Genomic DNA, 24,494 nt, shown 5'->3' on the forward strand with positions numbered 1-24,494 from the left:
CGCATTGTGCGCCCGAACACTCCTCACTGTGGCGGGCGCTGTACTGGCTGTGACGTCGCATGGGGGCGGTGCGTGCGTTAGTCATGCACCGTCCCGACGTCACCTTCCCGCCCGTGGCTCCGGAGATATATTTGTTTTAAATGTGGCAATGGTTTTGCGGCTCCCAGTTGTTGTTTTTTCTTCGGAAACGGGTCCAAGTGGCTCTTTTTGTCTTAAAGGTTGCAGACCCCTGGTGTGGACACATCCCTTGAACTGAAGGTGTGGAATTCAGAAATATAACGATGGACGCTGTTGAGAGCTATTTTGAACATGGGAAGAATATGCCAACATCCTACGCATCTCGGCCAAGCAATAATGTTTTCAGCAGGTGCCAAAAGCTGTACCAGTGAAGGAGCCCACCTGGGTGTCAATAGGCAGGGAGTTCCAACGCTCCATTTCCTTACAGATGCAGAAATGGAATTACGTGGCACCAGCAGCACTGCCAATTCTACCGATCAAAGTCGCAAAGCGGGTGCATTGGGGTCCATGCAAGACCCCAGTCATGTGCAAGACCCCAGTCATGTCCTCTAGCGGTTGTGGAACAGTATGCCCACTGGCTGGCCAGGCCTGATGGGAGTTGCAGTACACACATCTAATAAATAAATACAGCAGTCCACAACTTCTGAGGAAGACCAGCTTGGCCCCTTTCTCTTAACAGTGGAGAAATGGCCTGCCAAGACGGGGTTGGACTAGATGAGTCTTGGGGGACCCCTTTGCAAATCTACAAAGGGAACTGAGGCCAAGGATTCTGGTTGCGAGGACACAGGAGAAATCCAGTCTCCATTGCCCAGCCTTTGGCTGCAGCTTCGAAAATATATTCCCCTGGGGATCCAGTCCTGGGGAGAGAGATTCTGTTGTGTTCTGCACCCGCGTTTTCCCTTTGCCCCACAGCAGGATTTGGCCTCCCCCAGGACTCCTTCCTTCTCCCCCAGAGCAGGAAGGAGCACAATGGGGGTCTGGAAACCCAGTTTCCTGTCTCCAGGAAGGGGTTGCGTCACCCAAGCAGGGAGGGGCTTCCTTCAGCCTCGCCCTCCCCTCCCTTGCTGATTTAACACCTTCGAGCCCAGTATCAAAGTGCACCTTTCCCTAGACCAGAGCTTTCCAAACTGTGTGTTGGCTGCAGTGCGTAGGTGTGTCCTGTGAATGCTCATTTTTAATCCTTGTTGGAAGCCGCCCAGCGTGGCTGGGTACAAATTATTATTATTATTATTATTATTATTATTATTATTATTGTAAAACTGAATTACTGTGTTGCAAAATGATGCACGTCCAAAAAGTGTGTCGCCAACAAGAAACGTTTGAAAAGCTCTGGCCCACATTAATAGGGATGGCCAGCATGCCCTGCTGGCTGAGACCTGCGTAACAGGCAAGGAGTCCCACGGGTATAGTTCCTGCTGGCATCGTTCTGCTTCTTCACGCAGCTAACTTGCGGAGTTCGCTGGAGCAGGAGGCAGGGATGGCTTTGGAAGAGGATCAGACAAATCCACGGAGGAGGAGTTGGGAGTCCAAGGTTGGAGGTTCTGGACCCCAGTTGCTGGAAACCCCCAGGGGGAAGTCCTCTTGCACCCGGGCCCTGCTTGTGAGAACAGGACTCTGGACCAGGCTGAAGCTTCCCCTCTTGAACTTCCACCTGCACGGCCCGACTTTAAAGTCACCAAAACTCCTTTCTGTCCTGAGTCTCATCCCACCAGGTTCCAGTAATGCCTCCCAGGCCATCTTGGCCATCCTTTATTTTAAAAAAGCATGTTCGGTGCAACCGGACCAGAGCTTCTGAAGGAATTGTTTCATTTGTTTATGTATCCTAGGGCGGGGGCGGCAAGAAGAGGGATATAAGATTTGGGAGAAACGTGAAATTAAGAAACGCTAGGATTGGGATTATTTGTGGTTTGGAGAGGGAGAAATATAAAATGCAAAGGGATTCATGGGTAGTGTTGAATAGTGGGTAGACATGGCAGACGACGCAGCGGTTTCTCCAAAGCGGCTCTTTATTTTTGTAAGCTGGAACAGAACTGAACAGCAAACAGCTCAGCCGGCCTGCTTTTATAAGCAGCCAGCTGTCAACATTGTAGCAACAACAACCCAGGGTTTCCCACCTAAAATAACTGATGTGGACCTGAGTGAAAACTATCTACACTATCCCCCTGCTGGACCAGGGTGAGAACTTCAGTACATAACAGGTAGCATGGCCAAACTAGGGCTGTTAAGCGGACAGCAGAGACCCATGGAGAGCCATTGAAGGTCCTCAGCAAGACCTCTTGCCCCTGGTGTGACCAGAGACGGGGGGGGGGGCAGATTTGGGAGGTTGCAGGGTAACTGCTCCAGGGGAGGGCAAGGGGTTTGGGGGAAGGAAAAGGGGGAGAAGGGCAGAGAGCCATATTGGCGAGGGAGAAGGAAAGGCTGCCTGCGACGCTTTGGGCTTCTCTTCTCCAGAGACACAGGCCCTGTGGGGGCACCTGAAAGCCCATGGGCCCCTGGCCAGAGAGAGGGGCAGGAGCCAGCCTTTCCCCACGAGGGTCCGCGTGCAAAAATGGAAAGGAGCCCTTGCCCTAACGAAAGGGGGGGGGGGAAAGGCTTATGAAGTTGGCGGAAGAATATGCTGAGATGCCATGAGAATGAAAGAATTTCTTGGAGGGTGGAAATGTTTGCCAGATGGAGGGGGAAGCCATTGCTGACAAGAACGACTCCCCTCCTGGAGGAGGCAGGGACTTCCACTTCAAAGTCATTTCCAGAGGGAAGGGAGGCAGGAATGGCTGGGTCTTCGTGTTTGTGTGTGTGTGTGTGTGTGTGTGTGTGAGAGAGAGAGAGAGAGAGAGAGAGAGAGAGAGAGAGAGAGAGAGAGAAATGCTTGCTGGAGGGCCAGTTTTGTGAGGCTCCCCTGTGGGCCTCGGGGGTCCCAGGCTCTCGGGGTCTCTCCTCCCGGATGAAGGAGGGCAGCACCTTTGGTCCTCAGCCGCCTTCCTGCCATGATGGCTTGGCCTCCGCAGGGCAGCCTCTCTCCTCGCCATGTGGGACCCACGGAGGAGGCCTCCCCATTGGGAGATGCCAGGCAACAGGCAAGCGGCCTAGGGGGATCCGCCAGGTTCTGCGAAGAGGGCCAGGAGGGAAAGCCCCTCTCTGTCTTGGAGGCCCAAGAAGAAGAAGAAGGAGAAGGGCTTTATCTCCTCAGAGGTGGAGGGTTCCCTCAGGGGAGTTTGACCCCCCAGACCAGCTTCCTTCGTCACCCCAAGGGTCAGCGATAGGAGAAGGGCTCCACCTGCCGGCCTACGGGAAAGGGAGGCTGTTATGTACTGAGTTAAATAGGATCCAAACTGAAGCAGTCTGATTGGTCCTAGAACAATAGGATTCAGAATGCAGCAGTCTGATTGGTCCAGAACAATGCAGCAGTATGATTGGTTGGCAGGAACCACCCAATCCTGCTCCAGATAGAAGTGAATCTACAACCTGATTGGCTTACAGTAGAATTCCGGAATTAGCCAGTCATGTGCAGCCCATTGTGTAAATAATGTATATAAAGCAGATACTGTGAGGGGACTTTCATTCATTCCTCCTCACCACTATGAGCTGAATAAAGAGCATGAAATCACTTTGCGACTCTGAGTATATTTCAGAGGCTCTTCCCAGACCAGGCTGGAGAAGCCCCTTCTGGCCCCTCGGGGTCCCAGGAGCCCTTTCTGAACGGCCCTCGCTTGTTCTTCCCCCTCAGGCAGTAGTTCAACAGGAGAAGTTGCTCCCACTCCAGATCCCTGCAGGTCTCAGGGGGCCACTGCAGCCCAGTGCAGGGGACTCTGGGGTGAAGGAAGGTGAGGACAGGTGACCCCACCTCGGCCCGAAGTCACCCCCCCCCCACCAAAGCAGGCTCAAAGCTTCTCAAAGCTTTTCAAAATCATTTTCTCAGCAGCTAAGCATCAGAAACATTCCGCTCTGCTGTAACAAAGGTAGAGAACAGTCCATTGTTCCTCAGGCCTTGCTAAAGAACCACATTGCAACTTGCTTTCTGTCCGGGAACCATGCCAGAACAAGAGATTGAAACATATCTGAACATGCTGAAAACCCCCTCGGCTTCTCATTCCCCCTTTCCTGGGAAGAGTCCAATAGTCCCAAGACAGCTTTCTGTACATGCTCAGGAACCTCAACATGGGGCAGGACTCTGGAAGAAGGAGGAGAAAGGAGGAGGGAACTGGAAAGGGGTATATATGCTTGTGCGCATGATTGTGAACTCGTGCGTGCTTTTTGTGACTTATCACACTTGCTCCTTCTACCAGTTCATGGATGGTAGAAATAAAAAGCCTTTTCTCCAAAACTATTCCTCGAGTGTCTGTTGACTCCCACTTCCCTTTCCCAGGCGCAATATTTTTCCCACCCGAGGGCAAAGCCTCATAAGGCTACAGGGGAACTGGCTGAACTGGGGTCCTCCCAGTCCAGCCCAGACAAGAAAGAGAGGGAGCTCAGAAGAGGAAGCCATTGCGGAGAAGAACATGGCTGTTCTCTGCTGAGGGTCTCCTGCCTTTCTTCCAAGGCTTCCTGGGGGTGCCATGGCCAGAGGAAGACACAGCCCCCCCAATCCCCTGCAGGGCCCTGGGGAGCAAGCAGAGCCTGCCTCAGTTTCCTTCCCCAAGGCCTTGGAGGAACCTTGGGGTGCAGAAGGAGGGACCCCAAATGGAGCTCAGACTCCTGGCCAGTGGGGAAAGGAACATTATATTGCGTCTTTCCGGAGGAGCCCAGGAATCACCTCCAAGGTCCAGGGACTGATCCGCCCTGGCTTCCTCCTCCTCGGAGGTCCCTTCTGGAGAAGGGGTCCCAGGTCTCTATGGGGGGAACGGGGAGAAGCGTCCCTGAGGCCTGCGTTCGAGGCCAATGCTTCTGCCTTTTACGCCCCGGCCACCTTCCCTCTGGTGTTTATGTGAGCTCTAGAGCAGTGTTTCCCAACCTTTTTTGGGCAAAGGCACACTTGTTTGATGAAAAAAATCTCGAGGCACACCACCATTACAGCCCCGTGACGTCAGCGCGCAGCGTCATGCCGGGAGGGACGCACGAAAGTGTAAGTTTCAATTTTTTCCCCTCCCCCTTGCCGGGGAACCTCCAAGCTTTGGGGGTGGGGGGGGAGGAGGCAGCAAAGCGAGGGACTGAGGGACTCCTCCAACGACAAGGGTTGGGGAAGAAGAGAAAGGGCTATTCCGCTCCAGTCACGGGAGGGGAATATGTACTGGCCCAACTGGTGTGCGGTCTTCGGAAAGCGGGGTGCGGGAAGGAAGCCTAGGCTCGGGGACCACCGACCTCGGCGGAGAAAGGCAACAACCGGAGCCAATGACGAGCCAGCGCGTGCGTGCAGCGGCTGGCCTCGAGCTCGGGAAGCTGCACGCGGCGATGGTGACGCGGGGCGCGCGAGAGCTTGGGGGCGGGGGGCGGGAGAGAGAGAGAAAGAGTTGGCAGCACCAGGCGCTGTTACTTATTGCGCTGCGGACGCTGCCAGCAACTGCGGTGGTTGTGCGGCCGCCGCCGCCACAGAACGTCCTCGTCAGTCAGCTGAGCTACCTGGCGGCGTAGGGAGCCGAGGGGCGGGGCTTCCTTTCTGAAGGAGCTGAGGGTGGGGGTCCTTCGGCGAAACGGCGCCGGCCCAGAGCGCTTCTAGGAGGCTGCCTTTGTGCGCGACGTAAAGCCCTCTTTCCCTCCCTCCAGCCCCATGTCACCTGTGGAAAAGGGGGCTGGATCCAGTGACGCAACTCGGAAAACTGTTAGGGAAGCCAGAGCAGGAAAGTGAGTGGGAGGCGGCGCCGCCGCTTTAACCCACGTTTCCTTTTTGAAAGAGAAACTTAAGTCAGTGTTTCCCAACCTTTTTTGGACTCGCCCGCCTCCCTCCAGGCAACATCTCGCGGCACACTAGTGTGCCGCGGAACACCGGTTGGGAAACACTGCTCTAGAGATGGGATCACATACAGATCCTCCCCTTTAGGGATTCCTGCTCCTTCCTTGCCCAGGGAAGCAGCCTCTCTGGCATGTAGGGGGAGGTGGGGCACATTGATGCAAGCAGCACATTGATACACCAACCATATTCCAATTTCGAGAAACGTGTCTATAGATGTGTGAGTACAACAGTTGTGACTACGCCGCCCACCAGTTAGCTGCTGGCGTTTGACAAGAGTAGGTGTGTTTATAGTGCAGCCAAATGAACAATTATGAGAAATGTAAAAGTGTTCCAACGCTGTTTTAAATTGTTAAGATTTAAAAAGACCAAAGGTAAGTTATTCCACCTAGTTATCAGGATTACACGTGATTTTTAAATAAATTCAGTGGTTTTATTAATAAGTGTTAATTTTTTGAAAATGTCTGTTTCGGGCACTTTGATACACTAAAACATGGGGCACATTGATACGTATAGAAGTGCCCTGCTGGTGTACAATTTTTGATGTTCCCAATCCTGAAAATAAAATTGTTGGAGATTTCCTACTCATTATATTTGTAAAGAAAAATACTGTTGTTTACTACATGGCCAAAATCATTTCTAAATATAATACAACTGATTTTCAAGTGCCATATCTCAGGGGAAAACCAGATCTTGTATGTTGTTTTGCAGTTGCCAAAACCAAATTTATCAAAGGGCTCATCTCTTTATCCTTCATCTCTTTACAGTGGTACATCGGGTTAAGAACTTAATTCGTTCTGGAGGTCCGTTCTTAACCTGAAACTGTTCTTAACCTGAAGCACCACTTTAGCTAATGGGGCCTCCTGCTGCTGCTGCGCCGCCGGAGGATGATTTCTGGTCTCATCCTGAAGCAAAGTTCTTAATCTGAGGTACTATTTCTGGGTTAGCGGATTCTGTACTCTGAAGCGTCTGTAACCTGAAGCGTATGTAACCCGAGGTACCACTGTATACTTTTTCTATTGACTTCAGTGGATATAATGTACAATAGAAGCTAAACGTCCAGTAATTATCTTATTTGTTATAAGCCTTTTGTTTAAATTACTATTTTTGACAACCTAATGTGAGTTCTTATACTTTCTAAAGTTTCTCCAAAGTTCTTTCTTAAATGGATGTGTTTGAGGAAAGATTAATATGTTTTGATGCTTTGTTAAGAAAACCTGCCGTAAAGTCTATGATATATGTGAAACACTGTTAGTTTTGATACGTTATTTAGATTTTAAGTAACCAATTGCAAGGCTGATTATGATCTCTCACAATAAAAAGTTTTTTCATTAAATTTTTGTAAATACTTAACATTCTCATAAAATTTACACTTTTTATCAAAGTGCCACATCCAATGTATCAAAGCTCTCTGTAGGTGGGGCAGAATGATACAAAACCAATTTTTTACTCAAGTCGTCATATTCTCATTATCTTCTAACTATAATTGTTCTTTTGATTGCTATTATAATATTTGATTAGTTATGCCATGCATAAAGCAAAAAAAATTATTATTTGACTCGTTTTTGTTACATAAAATACGAGATTGAATTTTTCTGCATCAGTCTGCCCCGCTTCCCCCTAAGGAAGGTTTTCTAATAATAATAATAATAATAATAATAATAATAATAATAATAATAATAATAATTTTTATTTATACCCCGCCTTCCCCAGCCAAGGCCGGACTTAGGGCGGCTAACATGTAACAATAAAAACAAGTTGAATGAATACAACTTAAAAACAAGATTAAAATACATTAAAATATTGAAACATTAAAATATTAAAATGGAGCCTCATCACAGGAGAAGAAAGAAAAGGAAAAAAAGAGAGGGAGGGAATCAAATTGGCTCCAAGCCAAAGGCCAGGTGGAACAACTCTGTCTTACAGGCCCTGCAGAAAGAAATCAGATCCCGCAGGGCCCTGGTCTCATGAGGCAGAGCGTTCCACCAGGCCAGAGCCACAGTTGAAAAGGCCCTGGCTCTGGTTGAGGCTAATCTAACTTCCTTAGGGCCCGGGACCACTAGGGTGTTGTTATTTATGGACCTTGAGGCTCTCCGTGGGGCAGACTGGGAGAGGCGCTCCCGTAGGTACAAACTTCTTCGGATGCTGCAGAGAGGAGTTCCACAGGGATCTGGAGGCAGAGGAAGCCCTCCCCAATGCTGGGATACTGTTCTGGTAGATCCCTATCAGGAATGGCGCCCCCCTCCATCTAGTAAAAACATATTATTTTCTTACCATGAATTTCAGTTTACAGATGGGGGGACGACATTCCACCCTCCTCTATCTTCCTCCGCTTCAGTGCATTGCAGCATTTGTTGCCTCTAGTGGAGACGGCTGTTGGTTTATACATTGACATGGGGAGCAACTTATGGGGCACTACCTTTGGCATGCTGTTTAGCCACCTGCTTTTTGTACGAGTGTCCTTTTTTTAATAAAAATTTTATTGGGTTTTCAAAATTTACACAAACACAGACAATACACAACACAGACATACAAACACAAAGACAAACACATGTAATTTCAAATCCCTAATTTCTTAACCACTTTCCCTGACTTCCCCACACCTCCCCCTCCTGCATCCCAACTCCAATAGTTTACTCAGCAAGTTCTTATCTCCAACCTTTACCTTCTTGATATTTTACTTAATTCTACTTAGTTAACCAAATTTAACTTATAAACCTCAATTAAACCAAAATACACATCCTTTACATATTTTTCTAAGGTCGACCCCATTTCCCTTCCACAAATTTCCCAATTTTCATATTATTTACAAAACAAAATAACAGAAAACAACATATAATTATACACCCTTTGGGTTCCAAAACTCTCACCCCCTCCCTTCCCAGTTTTGATCCCCAAAAAATGTCCATCAGTCCATCAACTATCAGCCTGGAGATCTCACATCCGAGGCCCTCAAATCTCTCTCAGTCCCTCTCTGTCAAATTCTTTGTATCTCCTCAACAGGCTCTCTCGCGGATCATTCCCGGGTCCCGGGGGGTTGCACTTCAGCTCTTAAAGTCAGTTCTTATCCTCCAGCAAAGTTACTTATATTGCCAAATCGTAGAATTAATAACTTTTCTCCCGTAAAGAGAAGGATGTTCTCTCAACCTTAGTTATCAGTTCTTGCTTTAATTTATCTACAGGAGGGGGAGACGGACTTCCTTTTAGCACCTCCCCCGATCGTGCCAAATTCAAAAAAGATGATTTTTAATTCCGATTTCCGTATTACTCACGGGTTGTTACTTTTAGGGTCCAAATTTTCCAAGGAAGAAGTCAGCGCTCTCCGGTCATGGCTTGCGGCTTCACTCAGCAGAAGAAGCGGTCTACTCACAGTACCACGCCACTCTCCGTCCCCCGCTCCGAAGCCTTTAAAAAGGCTTCTTTGCAGGTCGGGGGGCGCAAATGGTGCCCGCCGAGTCACTAACTCCCCAGGCTTCAGGGCCTGTGGTTTCTGAGGGTCCCCGCGTCGCCAAGACCCGTCTTCTACTGAGCCGATTCCCTCCGGAGCTGGGAGGGAATCCGCCATTCCCTTTCGCGCTAACCCGGAAGTCCCGTGAAGCAAGCCTCTTCAGAGAGGGAAGAGAAAAAGCAGATAGACTGTGAGTACAGCGGCTGCCGAAAAGTGAAAGTAGGCTGCCTGGAACGTTAGTGCAGCTGCCAAGTAGAGAAGCTTTGATTTATTGTTTAGGGAAGCTTTTAATGTTTGATGTATCACAGTATTTTAATATTCTTTTGGAGGCCGCCCAGAGTGGCTGGGGAAACCCAGCCAGATGGGCGTGGTATAAATAATAAATTATTATTATTATTATTATTATTATTATTATTATTATTATTATTATTACTGCTTCTGTGTGTTCTTGTTTCCGTTTAATCTCTGGGGCAGAGAATGAGCAGGAACGGATCCCATTCCCTAGGTTTCCATGGAGGGAACTGGGAGGAAGAAGTCCCATCCCCTGAGTTAGGGAAATGGGGGAGGTAAAGGACAAAAGTGGTAAGGACCTAGCAGAAGCAGAAGACACCAAGAAGAGATGGAAAGAATACACAGAGGAAATATTCCAGAAAGATATGGATGTCTCATACACCCCAGGTAGTGTGGTTGCTGACCTTCAGCCAGACATCCTGGAGAGTGAAGTCAAATGGGCTTTAGAAAGCACTGCTAATAACAAGGCCAGTGGAAGTGATGGTATTCCAGCTGAACTGTTTAAAATTTTAAAAGATGATGCTGTTAAGGTGCTATACTCAATATGCCAGCAAGTTTGGAAAACTCAGCAGTGGCCAGAGGATTGGAGAAGATCAGTCTACATCCCAATCCCAAAGAAGGGCAGTGCCAAAGAACGCTCCAACTACCGCACAATTGCGCTCATTTCACATTCTAGCAAGGTTATGCTTAAGGCAGGCTCAAGCAGTATATGGACCGAGAACTCCCAGAAGTGCAAGAGGCAGAGGAACCAGAGACCAAATTGCAAAAATGTGCTGGATAATGGAGAAAGCTAGAGAGTTCCAGAAAGACATGTACTTCTGCTTCATTGACGATGCAAAAGCCTTTAACTGTGTTGACCACAGCAAACTATGGCAAGTTCTTAAAGAAATGGGAGTGCCTGATCACCTCATCTGCCTCCTGAGAAATCTCTACGTGGGACAAGAAGCTACAGTTAGAACTGGATATGAAACAACTGATTGGTTCAAATTTGGGAAAGGAATACGACAAGGCTGTATATTGTCTCCCTGCTTATTTAACTTATACGCAGAATTCATCATGCGAAAGGCTGGGCTGGATGAATCCCTAGCCGGAATAAAGACTGCCGGAAGAAATATCAACAACCTCAGATATGCAGATGACACAACTTTGATGGCAGAAATTGAGGAGGAATTAAAGAACCTTTTAATGAGGGTGGAAGAGGAGAGCGCAAAATATGGTCTGAAGCTCAACATCAAAAAAACGAAGATCATGGCCACTGGTCCCATCACCTCCTGGCAAATAGAAGGGGAAGAAATGGAGGCAGTGAGAGATTTTACTTCCTTGGGTTCCATGATCACTGCAGATGGTGACGACAGTAGTCACGAAATTAAAAGACGCCTGCTTCTTGGGAGAAAAGCAATGACAAACCTAGACAGCATCTTAAAAAGCAGAGACATCACCTTGCCAACAAAGTTCCGTATAGTTAAAGCTGTGGTTTTCCCAGTAGTGATGTATGGAAGTGAGAGCTGGACCATCAAGAAGGCTGATCGCCGAAGAATTGATGCTTTTGAATTATGGTGCTGGAGGAGACTCTTGAGAGTCCCATGGACTGCAAGAAGATCAAACGCAACCATTCTTAAGGAAATTAGCCCTGAGTGCTCACTGGAAAGACAAATCGTGAAGCTGAGGCTCCAAGACCTCATGAGAAGAGAAGACTCCCTGGAAAAGACCCTGGTGTTGGGAAAGATGGAGGGCACAAGGAGAAGGGGACAACAGAGGACGAGGTGGTTGGACAGTGCTCTTGAAGCTACCAACATGAGTTTGGAGTCATGAAGAGTTGGACACGACTAAACAACTAAACAACAACAATACTTGATTTTTTATCATGTTTTCAATAGTCTGTTGGGAGCTGCCCAGCGTTAAGAATTTTTTAAATTTTGTTTTGATTATGGCAGACCAATACAGCTACCTACCTGTATCTGTTGTTATTATTATTAGTTCTTTAAACATTCTAAGCACTATTAGGGTTTCTCCTCTTCATGAATTCTTTGATGGGAAGTGAGATAATCCTTCCGAATGAAGCTCTTTCCACATTCCAAGCATTGATAGGGTTTCTCCCTTGTATGAATTCTTTGATGGGAAGTGAGAGCATCCTTCCGACTGAAGCTCTTTCTACATTCCAAGCATTGATAGGGATTCTCCCCTGTATGAATATTTTGATGGAAAGTGAAACTAATCTTCCATCTGAAGCTCTTTCCACATTCCAAGCACTGATAGGGTTTCTCCCCTTTATGAATTCTTTGATGGGAAGTAAGACAATCCCTCCGACTGAAGCTCTTTCTACATTCCAAGCATTGATAGGGTTTCTCCCCAGTATGAATTCTTTGATGGGAAGTGAGTTTACCCTTATCACGAAAGCTCTTTCCACATTCCAAGCATTGATAGGGTTTCTGACCTGTATGAGTTTTTTGATGGCTCAGGAGATGGGCCCTTTGGATGAAGCTCTTTCCACATTCCAAGCATTGATAGGGTTTCTCCCCTGTATGAATTCTTCGATGAGCAGCAAGTTTCCCCGTCTCACGAAAGCTCTTTCCACATTCCTGGCACTGATAGGGTTTCTCACCTGTATGCATCCTTTGATGGATGGTGAGTTCATGGCTGTGACTGAAGCTCTTTCCACATTGGAAGCATTTATATGGTTTCTGACCTGTATGAATTCTTTGATGGGAGGTGAGATTAGTCTTCTGAATGAAGCTCTTTCCACATTCATGGCACTGAAAAGGTTTCTCCCCTGTATGAATTCTTTGATGGGAAGTAAGACTAGTCCTAAAATTGAAGCTCTTTCCGCATTCCAAGCACTGATAGGGTTTCTCCCCTGTATGAATTCTTTGATGGGAAGTGAGAATTTGGCGGTTACTGAAGCTCTTTCCACATTCCAAGCACTGATAGGGTTTCTCCCCTGTATGAATTCTTTGATGGTAAGTGAGACCGTTCCTCTGTCTGAAGCTCTTTCCACATTCCAGGCACTGATAGGGTTTCTCCCCTGTATGGCTTATTAGATGGGAAGTGAGGCTGTGGCTCTGACTGAAGCTCTTTCCACATTCCAAGCACTGATAAGGCTTCTCCCCTGTATGAATTCTTTGATGGGAAGTGAGCTCTGAGCTCAGTCTGAATCTCTTTCCACATTCTAAGCACTGATAGGGTTTCTCCCCTGTATGAATTCTGTGATGGGAAGTGAGCTCTGAGCTCTGTCTGAATCTCTTTCCACATTCCAAGCACTTATAGGGTGTCTCCCCAGTATGAATCCTTTGATGAGTTGTCAGATTGCTCCTCTGACTGAAGCACTTTCCACACTGCAAACACTGATAGGGTTTCTCTCCTGTATGAATTCTTTGATGGGAAATGAGAGAATCCTTCCGACTGAAGCTCTTTCCACATTCCAAGCACTGATACAATTTCTCTCCACTGTGAGTTCTTTCGTGTGACGTAATGCTATCCCTCTGGATGAAGCTGTTTCCTTGATGGGAGGTGGACTGGGAGCTCTGGCGGATGTTCTCTCCACACCCTGAATATTTATTTGACTTCTCCGCTATGTGGATTCTGTTGTGGTCCCCTTTGTTCTTCCCTTCCAATTCATCACCATCTGCAATGAAGAGAGAAGCTAATTAGAGCCTCAGGAAGATTATTCCCCAGATTATTGAACAATGTTAATGAATTAAAAAATTCCTTCCAGTAGCACCTTAGAGATCACCTAAGTTTGTTATTGGTATGCCCTTTTGTGTGCATGCACACTTCTTCAGATACACTGACACCGAAGTCACCAGACCCTTATATATAGTGAGAGGGTGGGGAGGGGTATTTCTCAGAAGGGTGGTGGGAATGGGTGATTGGCTGATAGGTGTGGTAAATCTGTTGAAGACTGTTAAAGACTGCAATTGGCCTTACAGGAAAAAGCAAGGGGTGAGATGGCTAAAAATAGCTACATATACCATGTATAATGAGATAAGCATCCAATGTCTCTATTCAGACCAGGTCTCTCCAGGGTTTTAAGTTTGGTAAGAAGTTGCAATTCAGCAACTTCTTTTTCCAGTCTATTTCTGAAATTCTTTTGTAATAAGACAGCTACTTTGAGATCTTGTTTAGAATGTCCTGGGAGATTGAAGTGTTCTCCTACTAGTTTCTCTGTCTTGTGATTCCTGATATCAGATTTATGTCCATTTATCCTTTGGCGTAGGGCTTGGCCTGTTTGCCCAATATAGAGAGCTGAAGGGCACTGTTGGCATTTGATGGCATACATAATGTTAGAAGATGAGCAATTACCGTATTTTTCGCTCTATAAGACGCACCAGACCACAAGACGCACCTAGTTTCTGGAGGAGGAAAAGGGGGGGAAATTTCTGAATCTCAGAAGCCAGCAAGAGGGATTGCTGTGCAGTGAAAGCAGCGATCCCTCTTGCTGTTCTGGCTTCTGGGTAGCTGCGCAGCCTGCATATGCTCCATAAGACGCACACACATTTCCCCTTACCTTTTAGGAGGGAAAAAGTGAGTCTTATAGAGCAAAAAATACGGTAAATAGTCCTGAGATGGTATTTTTGATGTTGTTGAGGCCAGTAATTAAGAATGTTAATGAATGCTTGTGATAGAGGAAGAACTGAAAATAATTAGTTATGAGGCCTTACTATTATTTTTACTACCTTTGTTGGCTGATATTTACTGATATATTACTTGGCTTTTAGCTGGGATAGATAATGTTTGGCTCAGTCATGGAATTATCTTCATCTCCAAGGTCAGTCATCTCTTTGGTCAATAAAATGCAGTCAAAAGCAAAAACAAAAACAACAAACCTGACAGAACTTACTTCAACTACCCTAAAAAATCTGAAGATGACATTTAAAAAGGCCTGGGTAGTTCAAAAAAGCCTGGTCATTGCTTTAAAAAGCTTGACGAAATGGAGAAAACAGTTGATATCCCTCCATTCAGGATTCACAGTGAGGATCTTGGAATCCCAGATGATGATGATGATAAATTTTTATTTGTACCCCGCCCTTCCCGACCAAAGCCATGGTCAGAGCGGCTAACAACAGGTAAAAAATTCATAAAATCACACAGTCAATTAATTAAAATACATTTTTGAATTAATTCAGAATCATATTAATAGCAACCACCAGGTTAGAGTTCTATGAAGATTACAGAAGGAGAGACGGGGTGAGACTGTGCCCTGGCCAAAGGCCTGGTGGAACAGCTCTGTCTTGCAGGCCCTGAGGAAAGATGTCAAGTCCCGCAGGGCCCTAGTCTCTTGTGACAGAGCGTTCCACCAGATTGGAGCCACTGCCAAAAGAGCCCTGGCTCTGGTTGAGGCCAGCCTAACCTCTCTGAGGCCCGGGACCTCCAAGATGTTTTTGTTTGAAGACCGTAAGGTCCTCCGTGGGACATACCAGGAGAGGCGGTCCTGTAGGTACGAGGGTCCTAGGCTGTATAGGGCTTTAAAGGTTAAAACCAGCACCTTAAACCTGACCCTGTACTCCAGAGGGAGCCAGTGCAGCTGGTATAGCACTGGGTGAATGTGATCCTGCTGTGAGGACCCCGTAAGGAGTCTGTCACGGGGCTGCCAGGGAATGCCCCAGAGCTGAGGGAGGGGGAAGAACAAGAGCCGTTAGAAAAGACAGGAGAGGGAGAGGAGGACAAGTAAGCGGAAGGAACTCAAGCGGCGAGGATGCTCCCGGATGCTGGAGACCATCAACACCACTCAACCAGTTCAGAGGGAGGACAGAGAGAGAGTCAATGCCCATTCCTTCAGCGCAGGACAGAAGGGGGTTAAAATGTAGGGAACAAAGGAGGCGCTTTGGGCTTCCCAAGCTCCTCTGCTGGAGGAGGAGCCAAAAGCTCCCACTGCCTGGATCTGCTACCGAGGATTCAAATGCATGAAGCTATGTCCTGTACCTTGTAAATATGTATGTAAATAAAGATTGCAAATATATCTCTGAGTGAGCAGAGGTATTTCTTGCGAAACGCTTCCAGACCCACCACAGAGTCCTGCCTTAGCATTCTGCACCTGCTGGAGTTTCTGGGTCAGTCTCAAGGGCATCCCCACGTAGAGCGAGTTACAATAATCCAGTCTGGAGATGACCGTCGCGTGGATCACAGTGGCTAGGTCAGGGCGAGAAAAGTAAGGAGCCAACTGCTCAGCTTTTCATCTCCATCAAAAAAGCGAAGGTTCATCACACAGAGCAGGGCTCAGGAAGGTTTACCTTGCCTGGGTCGGTTCAGCCCTGCAAAGATCCCGCCATGGTCTGGATGGCTCATGCGTCTGCGTCTGGTTTCCGGCACCACGGAAGCAAGTCCCCGCTCTGGACTGGTTTAGTGCAGCAGGCGGGGACTCACTGAGCGAGCAGCTTGGTTCGGGGGTGGCTTGTGGCCCGTTTAAACAACCCCCATGGGCTGCAGGTTGCCGACCCCTGACAGAGGTATGTATGGAATTTCAAAACTGATTTTATGATCCAACAGGGAGTTTTACTGAGAGGGTCCATGATCCCACGATTCTCCTCCTTTACTTCCTTATGCAGAGCTCTTTGGACAGGATCCATGCCTTGTCTGTGAAACCTACACGCCATCAGCATTTGCCTCACTCTGATTGGTCTAAATTTAAATTTATACGTAAATCACTTTCTTCAGTTTGAACCCCCCTTCCGTGTTCATGAGGAGACCAACTCTCTATTGTTTCATTGGTAACAGAAGAGGAAAAGTGACTATAACTCACACTAAATCTAAATACAATGGCCACAAGAGCTCCTGACTAGGCGTTCAGCTATGCAATGTTGAATGCTCTCTGTTCTCTCCTCTTTCCTCATTTTTTGTTCCAGTTTAAAACATTTCATGAACCCAGAACTCACACACTGACCGCTAATGATGAATCGTATGTTACAGATATTCCTACAAATAAGATTCTGCTAGTTTTGATATGTACAAATGGCATGAGAAGACCCGGTCTACATCAGGGGTTGGCAAGCTTTACCTCGCCTGGGCTGGCTCACTCTCACGGAGATTGCTCCGTGGGCAGGATCAAGTGTGTAGACACGGGACTCACCGAGCGGACGGCTTGGGGGCAGCTCAGGGGCCAGTTAAATGACCCCCGTGAGTCGCTTGCTGCCCGAGGATGGTAGATTGCTGACCCTGGTCTACATATTTCATCATTTAGTGGTCCTATGATCCTTGTTTTTAAAAGCAAATAAAAGTTATTCCAAAAAGAAAAGAAAAAGGCAACACACGGAGGATGCAGGATTAGGATTCAGTTCCAGAAATTTGTGTGCAGAAGTCTGATCCATGGAAAATGTGTAAAAGGAAGTAACCTTAAACCTAAACAGCATACAGCTTATAACTTGAATCCGTATTCAAGTTAATAGAAAAAAACAACAGCACTGTTTGTTCCATTTCAGTAGAAGAATAAGAACCAAAATTTCTTGTTGAAAAGTTTGTTTGCAACCTGTTTTCCCAAAGAAAACCCACTGTCGCTCATGATTCATACTCCATTGGGGGGGAATCAAAATTAGAAACAGAACTGTTAGAACCTAAAACTAAGACTTTGTCAAGGATGTATAACTTGCTGCTGAAATGGAATACTCAGGATGAAACGGTCAAATCTGCTATGATTAAATGGGCACAAGATGTTGGACATAACATTATGTTTGCTGACTGGGAACAGTTGTGGACCACAGGTATGAAATTTACGGCATGTAATGCCCTAAGAGAGAATATTATGAAAATGATATACAGGTGGTACATGACCCCAGTCAAGCTTGCAAAAATCTATCATTTGCCCGTTAATATATGTTGGAAATGTAAGGAAACTGAAGGTACATTCTTTCACCTTTGGTGGACGTGCCCAAGGATTAAGGCTTTCTGGGAGATGATTTATAATGAAATGAAAAAGGTATATAAATATACCTTCCTGAAGAAACCAGAGGCCTTTCTCCTGGGCATGGTCAGCCAATTGGTGCCAAAGAAGGACAGAACTTTCTTTATGTATGCCACAACAGCAGCAAGAATACTCATCGCAAAGTACTGGAAGACACAAGATCTACCCACCTTGGAAGAATGGCAGATGAAGGTGATGGACTATATGGAACTGGCAGAAATGACTGGCAGAATCCGAGACCAGGGAGAAGAGTCGGTGGAAGAAGATTAGAAAAAGTTTAAAGACTATTTACGGAAATACTGTAAAATTAAAGAATGTTAGAATGATGTTGGATTGAAACTAAGTGGTCTTTAGCTGTAATGCTATAAGGTATTATTAATAGGTTAAAAAAAATATTCTTATAATATTTAAAAATTGAAGATTAAGATGAATAAAAAGGGGAGGGATTTGCTGAAATAATAATTTGAACTGGAATACACAGAAGGAAGGCGTGAGGAGGTCCGGGAAATAAGCAAATGAAAAATATGTTATGACAGAATTTTTTTAAAAAAACTATTTTTACTTTGCATTTTTCTTTTTTGTATTTTTGTCTTTTCTTTTTTACTTTGTATTTTTTCTTTTTTTGTATTTTTGTCTTCTCTTTTTTTACTTTGTAATTTCTTGAAAATTTTAATAAATATCTTTTTAAAAAAAAAATTGCAAGAGCCAATCAAAAGTCGCACCTCGGAAGTCGAAGAGGCTTCAAGAAGGGATTCTGTTCGACTTCTGAGGTTCAGCTGTATTCCTAGCTCAAAATGCCTGCAGATTACAAAGGCGCAGGCAGGAAGCAGGTGGAGGAGCCCAATAAACTGCTCTCCTTCTCCATCTGCCTGCCTGCCTCCCCCCACCCCCAAGCTGAGGAAAACCCAATACCTCTCCGGCTCAATCCATCCAGGTCCCCATCTCCACTCTCTTGGGACTCACCAGATCTCTCGGAGGTCCCTGGGAGGGAACGCTCAGAGGTTGTGGGGAGGGATGCAGGAGACAACCTGACCAGGTCAACCGTCCATCTTCCCCCTTCCATCTTCCTTAGGTTTGCAGGATCCGTCTATTTCATCCTTCCTGAGGAGTCAAGGAGCCAAAACAAGCTGGAGGGTCCTGGGAGAGAGGAAGAAGCAAAGGGAGCCTCAGAGGCCCTGCAGGGATTCTCTTGCCCTAGATATTCTCCTGCCCCTGGAGAAGCACAAATGGGGCAGCCCCTTCCCAACAGAAGCCCCATTTCTAAACATCTCCAGTCATTCCCATTTCCTCTGTTTGCTCCTCACCCCACTTGCAAGCCTGGCATGGTCTGCACAGTAGTGACCTGAGAGTAGATCCCATTGAACTCAGTGGGGATAACTGACAGAACTTGGTACCAAAACCACTCCACCGTCCTGTCCCCAAGCCTGAAAACTGCAACCCCAGAGCATGGGCAGAAAAGAGCAGAGTAGCTATTACATGTAGCTGCCCCCATGCTAGGTGCTTTGTATGGAGAGCCCTGTTCATCTTTGAGCTCTCTCATCGCAGGCCAGGCAGATGTTGTGGCCGTATCCGCCTCTGTCAGGGGTTGCAAGGGGACCAAATCGATACGTGGAAGCAGAGGAGCCGGTGATGCCACATTTTTGAAATATCTTGAGACTAATAAACCCCTCCTCCTTAGCTATCGTCTGTGCTTATACACCATCTTCACAAGTCTCCAGTCCCAAAATGTGGCCCCCACCCTGGCATGGAAGCCATCAAAATATAGATCTTCCACATGTCCTAAATCTCTTCTGTTCTTAAGACACCAGGCATGTATACCCTTTAAAAAAACTCCTGAGGTGAGCTTTGCACTCCTCTTGTGACAAGATTCCCAAAGGCTTAGGGTAGCTTGAGAGAACTAGTCTGTTTTGAGATAACACCAATTTCCATTTCTTGTTTATCAAAACCCACAGACCCTCCGCTAGATGTTCTCCCAGAAGGCTTTACAAGTACCTATCAGGATAGTAAGGACTTTATCACAGTCAGGGGAAAAAAAGATTTTATGCATTCCATGTCCTCTGTTAGTAGCACAATGCACCCAGTTATTGATAATCGCTCATTTGTCCCAGGATGTTGGGAGAAGGAGTCTTTTATCCTTGCTTTAGCATTTCCTGAAAATACATCTGAAATTTGCTTTGACATTAGTTTGTCTACTTGCTTAGCCTGAATAGGGGAGAGACACGTGTTGTTGCATCTGGGACAGAGGAAGTGGTCCGGTTGTGCCGCTGCAGATGCAGACGGGCTTTTCTTCTCCCCGTGCTCCCCCCATGTGCAAATGTTCCCTTCTGGCTGCAGCCTCTGTTCACAAAGGTGACTTCTCAGTCTGAAGGGGGTTTATCTGCATGCCCCGTTTTTCTTGACCCAAAGCCCCCTCCCCAAAAGGAAGGCAGCATCTGAATCCCAAGGAAGAACAGAGCTGCAGACCTCCTGCGAACTCACCCCCTCTCTGGCTTGGCAGAGAGGACAAGGGAGGACCAGTGTCCTGTAGTGGTAAAGAGCGGTGGCCTCGTAATCTGGGGAACCGGGTTCGCGTCTCCGCTCCTCCACCTGCAGCTGCTGGGTGACCTTGGGCCAGTCACACTTCTTGAAGTCTCTCAGCCCCACTCACCCCACAGAGTGTTTGTTGTGGGGGAGGAAGGGAAAGGAGAATGTTAGCCGCTTGGAGACACCTGAAGGGGAGTGATAAAGTGGGATATCAAATCCAAACTCCTCCTCTTCTTCTCTCTTCTCCCTCCACCGTGCATGATCTGAACAGGGACCCCAATCTCCCCATTGCACTCTCGGGGGGGAAGAGAGAGGAGACTCACCGGATTCCAGGAGGGGCCCCAAGGAAGCTTTTGCAAAGGAGAGAGAAGAAAGCAATCTGCTCTCTGCTTGCAGGAAGGGATGTGGGAGGGAGGGAATTTAGCCATGGAGGACCTTGACCCCCCCTTCACTTCCTGTCCTCTCTAGGAATCCAGCTTTGCTCCTTTTAACCCTTGCAAAGCCGAGGGCACCCCCTCCCTCTCCGCAGTTTTCCTGCGCCTGCGCTCAAGGGGCTGCCCCCCCCCGGCTGTGCCAAGGACTCTGCCCCAAGGAGCCCACATCTGATCCAGACTAACCGAAAGAGAGACGGGGGTGGCAATGAGGGGGGGGTTACCTTGGCTCTCCCCCTCCTCCAAGGAAAGGCTGGGAGGGAGAAGAGGCTAAGAAATGGCTCCATCAAGACACCCCTCAAAAAAACAAAACACCCTCCCGACCAGCGAGTGGGGGGGAAGAATGGACGGGGGGGGGCTTCCCAGCCAGGAGATCCCTCCCCCCCCCCGCCCAGCGGACTTTCCTGCTTCTGCAGCCCAGGAAGAGAGACAGAGGAGGAAGTGTCCCATGCGAGGAATGAAAGAGACACGCCATCCTGGGGGGGGGGAGGTGTGGAAGCCCCCCCCCGTAAAAGCCCCCCAGGCAGGAAAGGCGAAGCCCACTATTGGGGAGGGAGGGAGGGAGAGGGGCACATGCTGCTCAGGGGGCAGCCCCCCCCCCACTCTGGGACTCTTCCCCCCCCCCCCCAGCTCCATCCCTTCCCTGCCTTTCCTGTCAGAAAACCAGTTTATACTGGGCTCTCAGAACCATGTGACCCCATTTCCCACCCCAGAGCGGGACCAATCAGAAGCCTCTCCCTTTGAGAGCTGGCCAATCCCCTTTCAGATTCCCCTGGGCCGCCTCCTCCTCTCCTTCGCCAGGTTTCCTGAGGGAGTTTCCCCCCTGAGTTTCCCTCTTGGCTGCTCCCCCTCCCTGCTTCTCCTTCATTTCTCCTTCTCTTAATGCCCCCCCCCCCCAGCTGTGGCCTCTGTGCTTCCCCAAATGGACACCCCCCCCACCGGCATGCCAGCCGCAGTAACCAGGGAAATCCGCTCCGCTCGAAAGCCTTGGCAGCCGTCACACTGAGGAGAGGAGCCCTTTGTAGGGCTGCAAAGGGGTGGGAAGAGGCTGTGCAAAGGCAAAGAGAGAGAAACAAACGCACACTGCGTATTTTGAAAGTTTAAAAAGCCAGCGCGCCCCACACTCAGAACAACAGAGGTGCAAAACCCTTCGCTGAGCAAAACCAAAGAAAGCGAATTCCCGAAGGCGGCAGCAACCATGGAGACCTGCACACTCTGGGGTGCAGGAATGTCTGGGGAAGGGAAGAATTTGGGGGCAGCTGCATTCCCCCCCCCCCATGGCCAAGCAGGAACCCACGGAGGCGGCAGGGCCAGGAGATGGCGTTTCCCGCTGTGATAGGAATTTTATGGTCTTAGGTAAAGGTAAAGGTACCCCTGCCCGAACGGGCCAGTCTTGACAGACTGTGGGGTTTGTGCGCCCATCTCACATCTATAGGCCGGGGGCCAGCGCTGTCCGCAGACACTTCCGGGTCACGTGGCCAGCGTGACATCGCTGCTCTGGCGAGCCAGAGCCGCACACGGAACGCCGTTTACCTTCCCGCTGGTAAGCGGTCCCTATTTATCTACTTGCCCCCGGGGGTGCTTTCGAACTGCTAGGTTGGCAGGCGCTGGGACCGAGCAGCGGGAGCGCACCCCGCCGCGGGGATTCGAACCGCCGACCTTTCGATCGGCAAGCCCTAGGCGTTGAGGTCTTAGATATATGGTAATGTTCATAACTGCACATACATAGATCAACACAGGAAGACCATCCTGGAACCATTTTGATTCCTAAACTGACCAAATCCTTTCTCTGCAAGGTTAACCTGGAAAAGCCTCCCCATTGTCTCAAGGAGATGTCTGTTTGAATAAGGTGTGAGCCTGTGACCTGGCCCAGGAAATACAGTATTTTACCACTACAAAAGAATGGCCAGGCTCCCCAGGCAATCCAATCAAGTAACTCGCCAGACAGGAGATAAACAAGGACAAGAGAAAAACAACATTTAAATTTCTGTGATGTAGGTGGGATGTATCTGAGGGGTGGTCTTAGGTTACACCCCTTCTGTGATGTATGCATAATGTTTCTGGGGGTGGTCCTGATCTAGAGAAGGGGAATTTCAAAAGTCTTTATAAGGCCTTGCAGGCCATTGTTCTGGGTCCTCTTCCTCTCCTGCGTGTGAGGGGAGTACCCTGTTGCAACAGATCAATAAAGATCAAGCTTACTAGCTGCTTTGCTTCTCAATATTCTCTGGTTGGCCTCTGTTATTTTCTCCTACCAATAGGGAACCTATGTAAGGACTCTATATGGGCTCTTGGATACCCCATAAGGGAAAAGGGCAGATTTTTATTTACAACAGATGGCGACCACGCACGAAGGGACTTTTGGTTACCCGGATTCTGGAGGCGAGGAAGGACTGGTTATCCAGCGCGCACCAGGCAGTTTGCCAGGAGGAATAACCAGTCTTCCATCGGTCCCAGGGTCTGGAAATAACTGGAGTTTCAGCGGGGCTAACCAGAGGAAGTAATGCTTGATCAGGCCGGCCTTAAACAACCAGTCAAATGATTGTGGGATCACCAGGAACAGCGCATGCGGAAGTGAGTATTAAGTAGGAAACACGGGTAGTGGGTTGGGGTCTCTAAACCACAGCAACCAAAATTCTTTAATTCTTCCTTTTCCCTTAAAATCTAAAATTTCTACTTTTTTCCTCATCTAAAAATTGCCTTCTCCTCCTTTCTGTCCTCTCGATCTCAACACCAGCCCTAGCCCTTCGGAGTAGGCCCAGGCACAAGGTTGTGTGTGATTTCTTCCACTTAATTCTTTATGCCGACCTATTCCTTCGGAGTTTTGCCCAGAAAGGTCGTGCAATTTCTTCTGCACTGAAAACTATAATTCCCAAAACTATAACTCCCAGCGCAGCCGCACCTCTGCCATGGCGATCTTTGTTAGAAATGACCTGTGAACAGAGAACGCAAGGGCGCTGAATTCCTTTCCATCTTTTGTATTCCAGAGTCTCAATCTGGCATTGCAAGTGTGCAAGCGTTCAGTAGAGACTCTGAGTTAGATTGTAAAAGGCAGGGAGGTTGCTGTGGTTCCAGAACAGATATTGAGTGAGAGAGGTTTCCCCTCGGAGTTTTGACCAGGTATCCCCAGGTTTCCCCTCGGAGTGTTTTCCAGGTATCCCCAGGTTTCCCCCTCGGAGTTTTGGCCAGGTTTCCCCTTTTCCGGACCCTTTGGAGTTTTGCCCAGGTCCAAACCCCTTTTAATTGAAAACGGGTGCACTTCAATCAAAAGAAAAATAGTTCTCAGACCCCTGGCGTGAAAGAAGCCCAATTGGTGCTTACTTCCCGCCTGGACTCTGACAGTCCCCTTTAATTTGTGTTTAAGAAATGTTTTTCCAGTGTTTCAATTGTACTTAGGTAACATCCAGCAGCTGCTTATCTTAAATGTGCCATCTAAAATAAAAATGCAAGCTTGCTCCAATTCTAAATCTAAGGAAGCCATGTTGAAGCCTTATCAATCTTAAACAAGACAAAAATTGAGAATGAAGTGTGCAAATGTTTGTTATTTGAAAGAGGCTCTAAAAGAGAGTTTTCCTCCCAAGTGGTAAAATCCTGTATACGTGCTACTTGTGTTCTGAAAGGAGGATTACCCCACCTCCTTCCTCTAGTTTCAGTGGGGAGGGTGATTTTAAGTCTAATGGTAAATGATGTTGTGTTGTAACTTTTGAGTTTGTGACTACACCTGTGCTCCAGTCTATCTTGGAATGTGAAGTTAACCTAATGTTTCTGCTGCAAAAGCCTAGTTGAGCCAACTGCTCTCTCAAGCTAAAATGCAGTGTATGCATTTCATTAAGCATATGCCTATGAAAGTATGGTGTTCCTTCTAAGAAAAATATCTGAGTCCAGTTTTAACTTTGATTTGGTTGGACAGAAGAGTTATTGTAAGGCTCCTGATATCAGTCTCTATAAGACTTCCTGGCCTCTTTTCTTAGAAAATGCCCCCCCCCCCTTGTTTCATTCTGTCTCTTTCAAGGT

The 24,494-nt window shown here is 47.6% G+C and overlaps 1 protein-coding gene across 9 annotated transcripts in view; it reads right to left on the reverse strand.

Annotated features, from left to right (window-relative positions):
• Window positions 1-11,488: 11,488 nt before the first annotated feature.
• Window positions 11,489-24,494, reverse strand: part of LOC309525790 (uncharacterized protein) — a 73,360-nt gene continuing 60,354 nt past the window's right edge. For 8 of the 9 annotated variants that reach the window (XM_082211354.1, XM_082211353.1, XM_082211358.1 and 5 more), the window contains 2 exons: window positions 18,493-18,666; window positions 11,489-13,260 (listed from right to left, as the gene is read on the reverse strand). In XM_082211354.1, the coding sequence (XP_082067480.1) occupies window positions 11,639-13,260; window positions 18,493-18,592 (1,722 nt within the window). In that variant the 5' untranslated portion in view covers window positions 18,593-18,666 and the 3' untranslated portion in view covers window positions 11,489-11,638. Of the gene's footprint in view, window positions 13,261-18,492; window positions 18,667-20,375; window positions 20,662-24,494 lie in introns of those variants that run through there. The other variant, XM_082211349.1, reaches the window with a different exon arrangement.

This window comes from Podarcis vaucheri, assembly GCF_965113315.1.
Source record: "Podarcis vaucheri genome assembly, chromosome: 2".
In the NCBI taxonomy this organism is placed as follows: Eukaryota; Metazoa; Chordata; class Lepidosauria; order Squamata; family Lacertidae; genus Podarcis; species Podarcis vaucheri.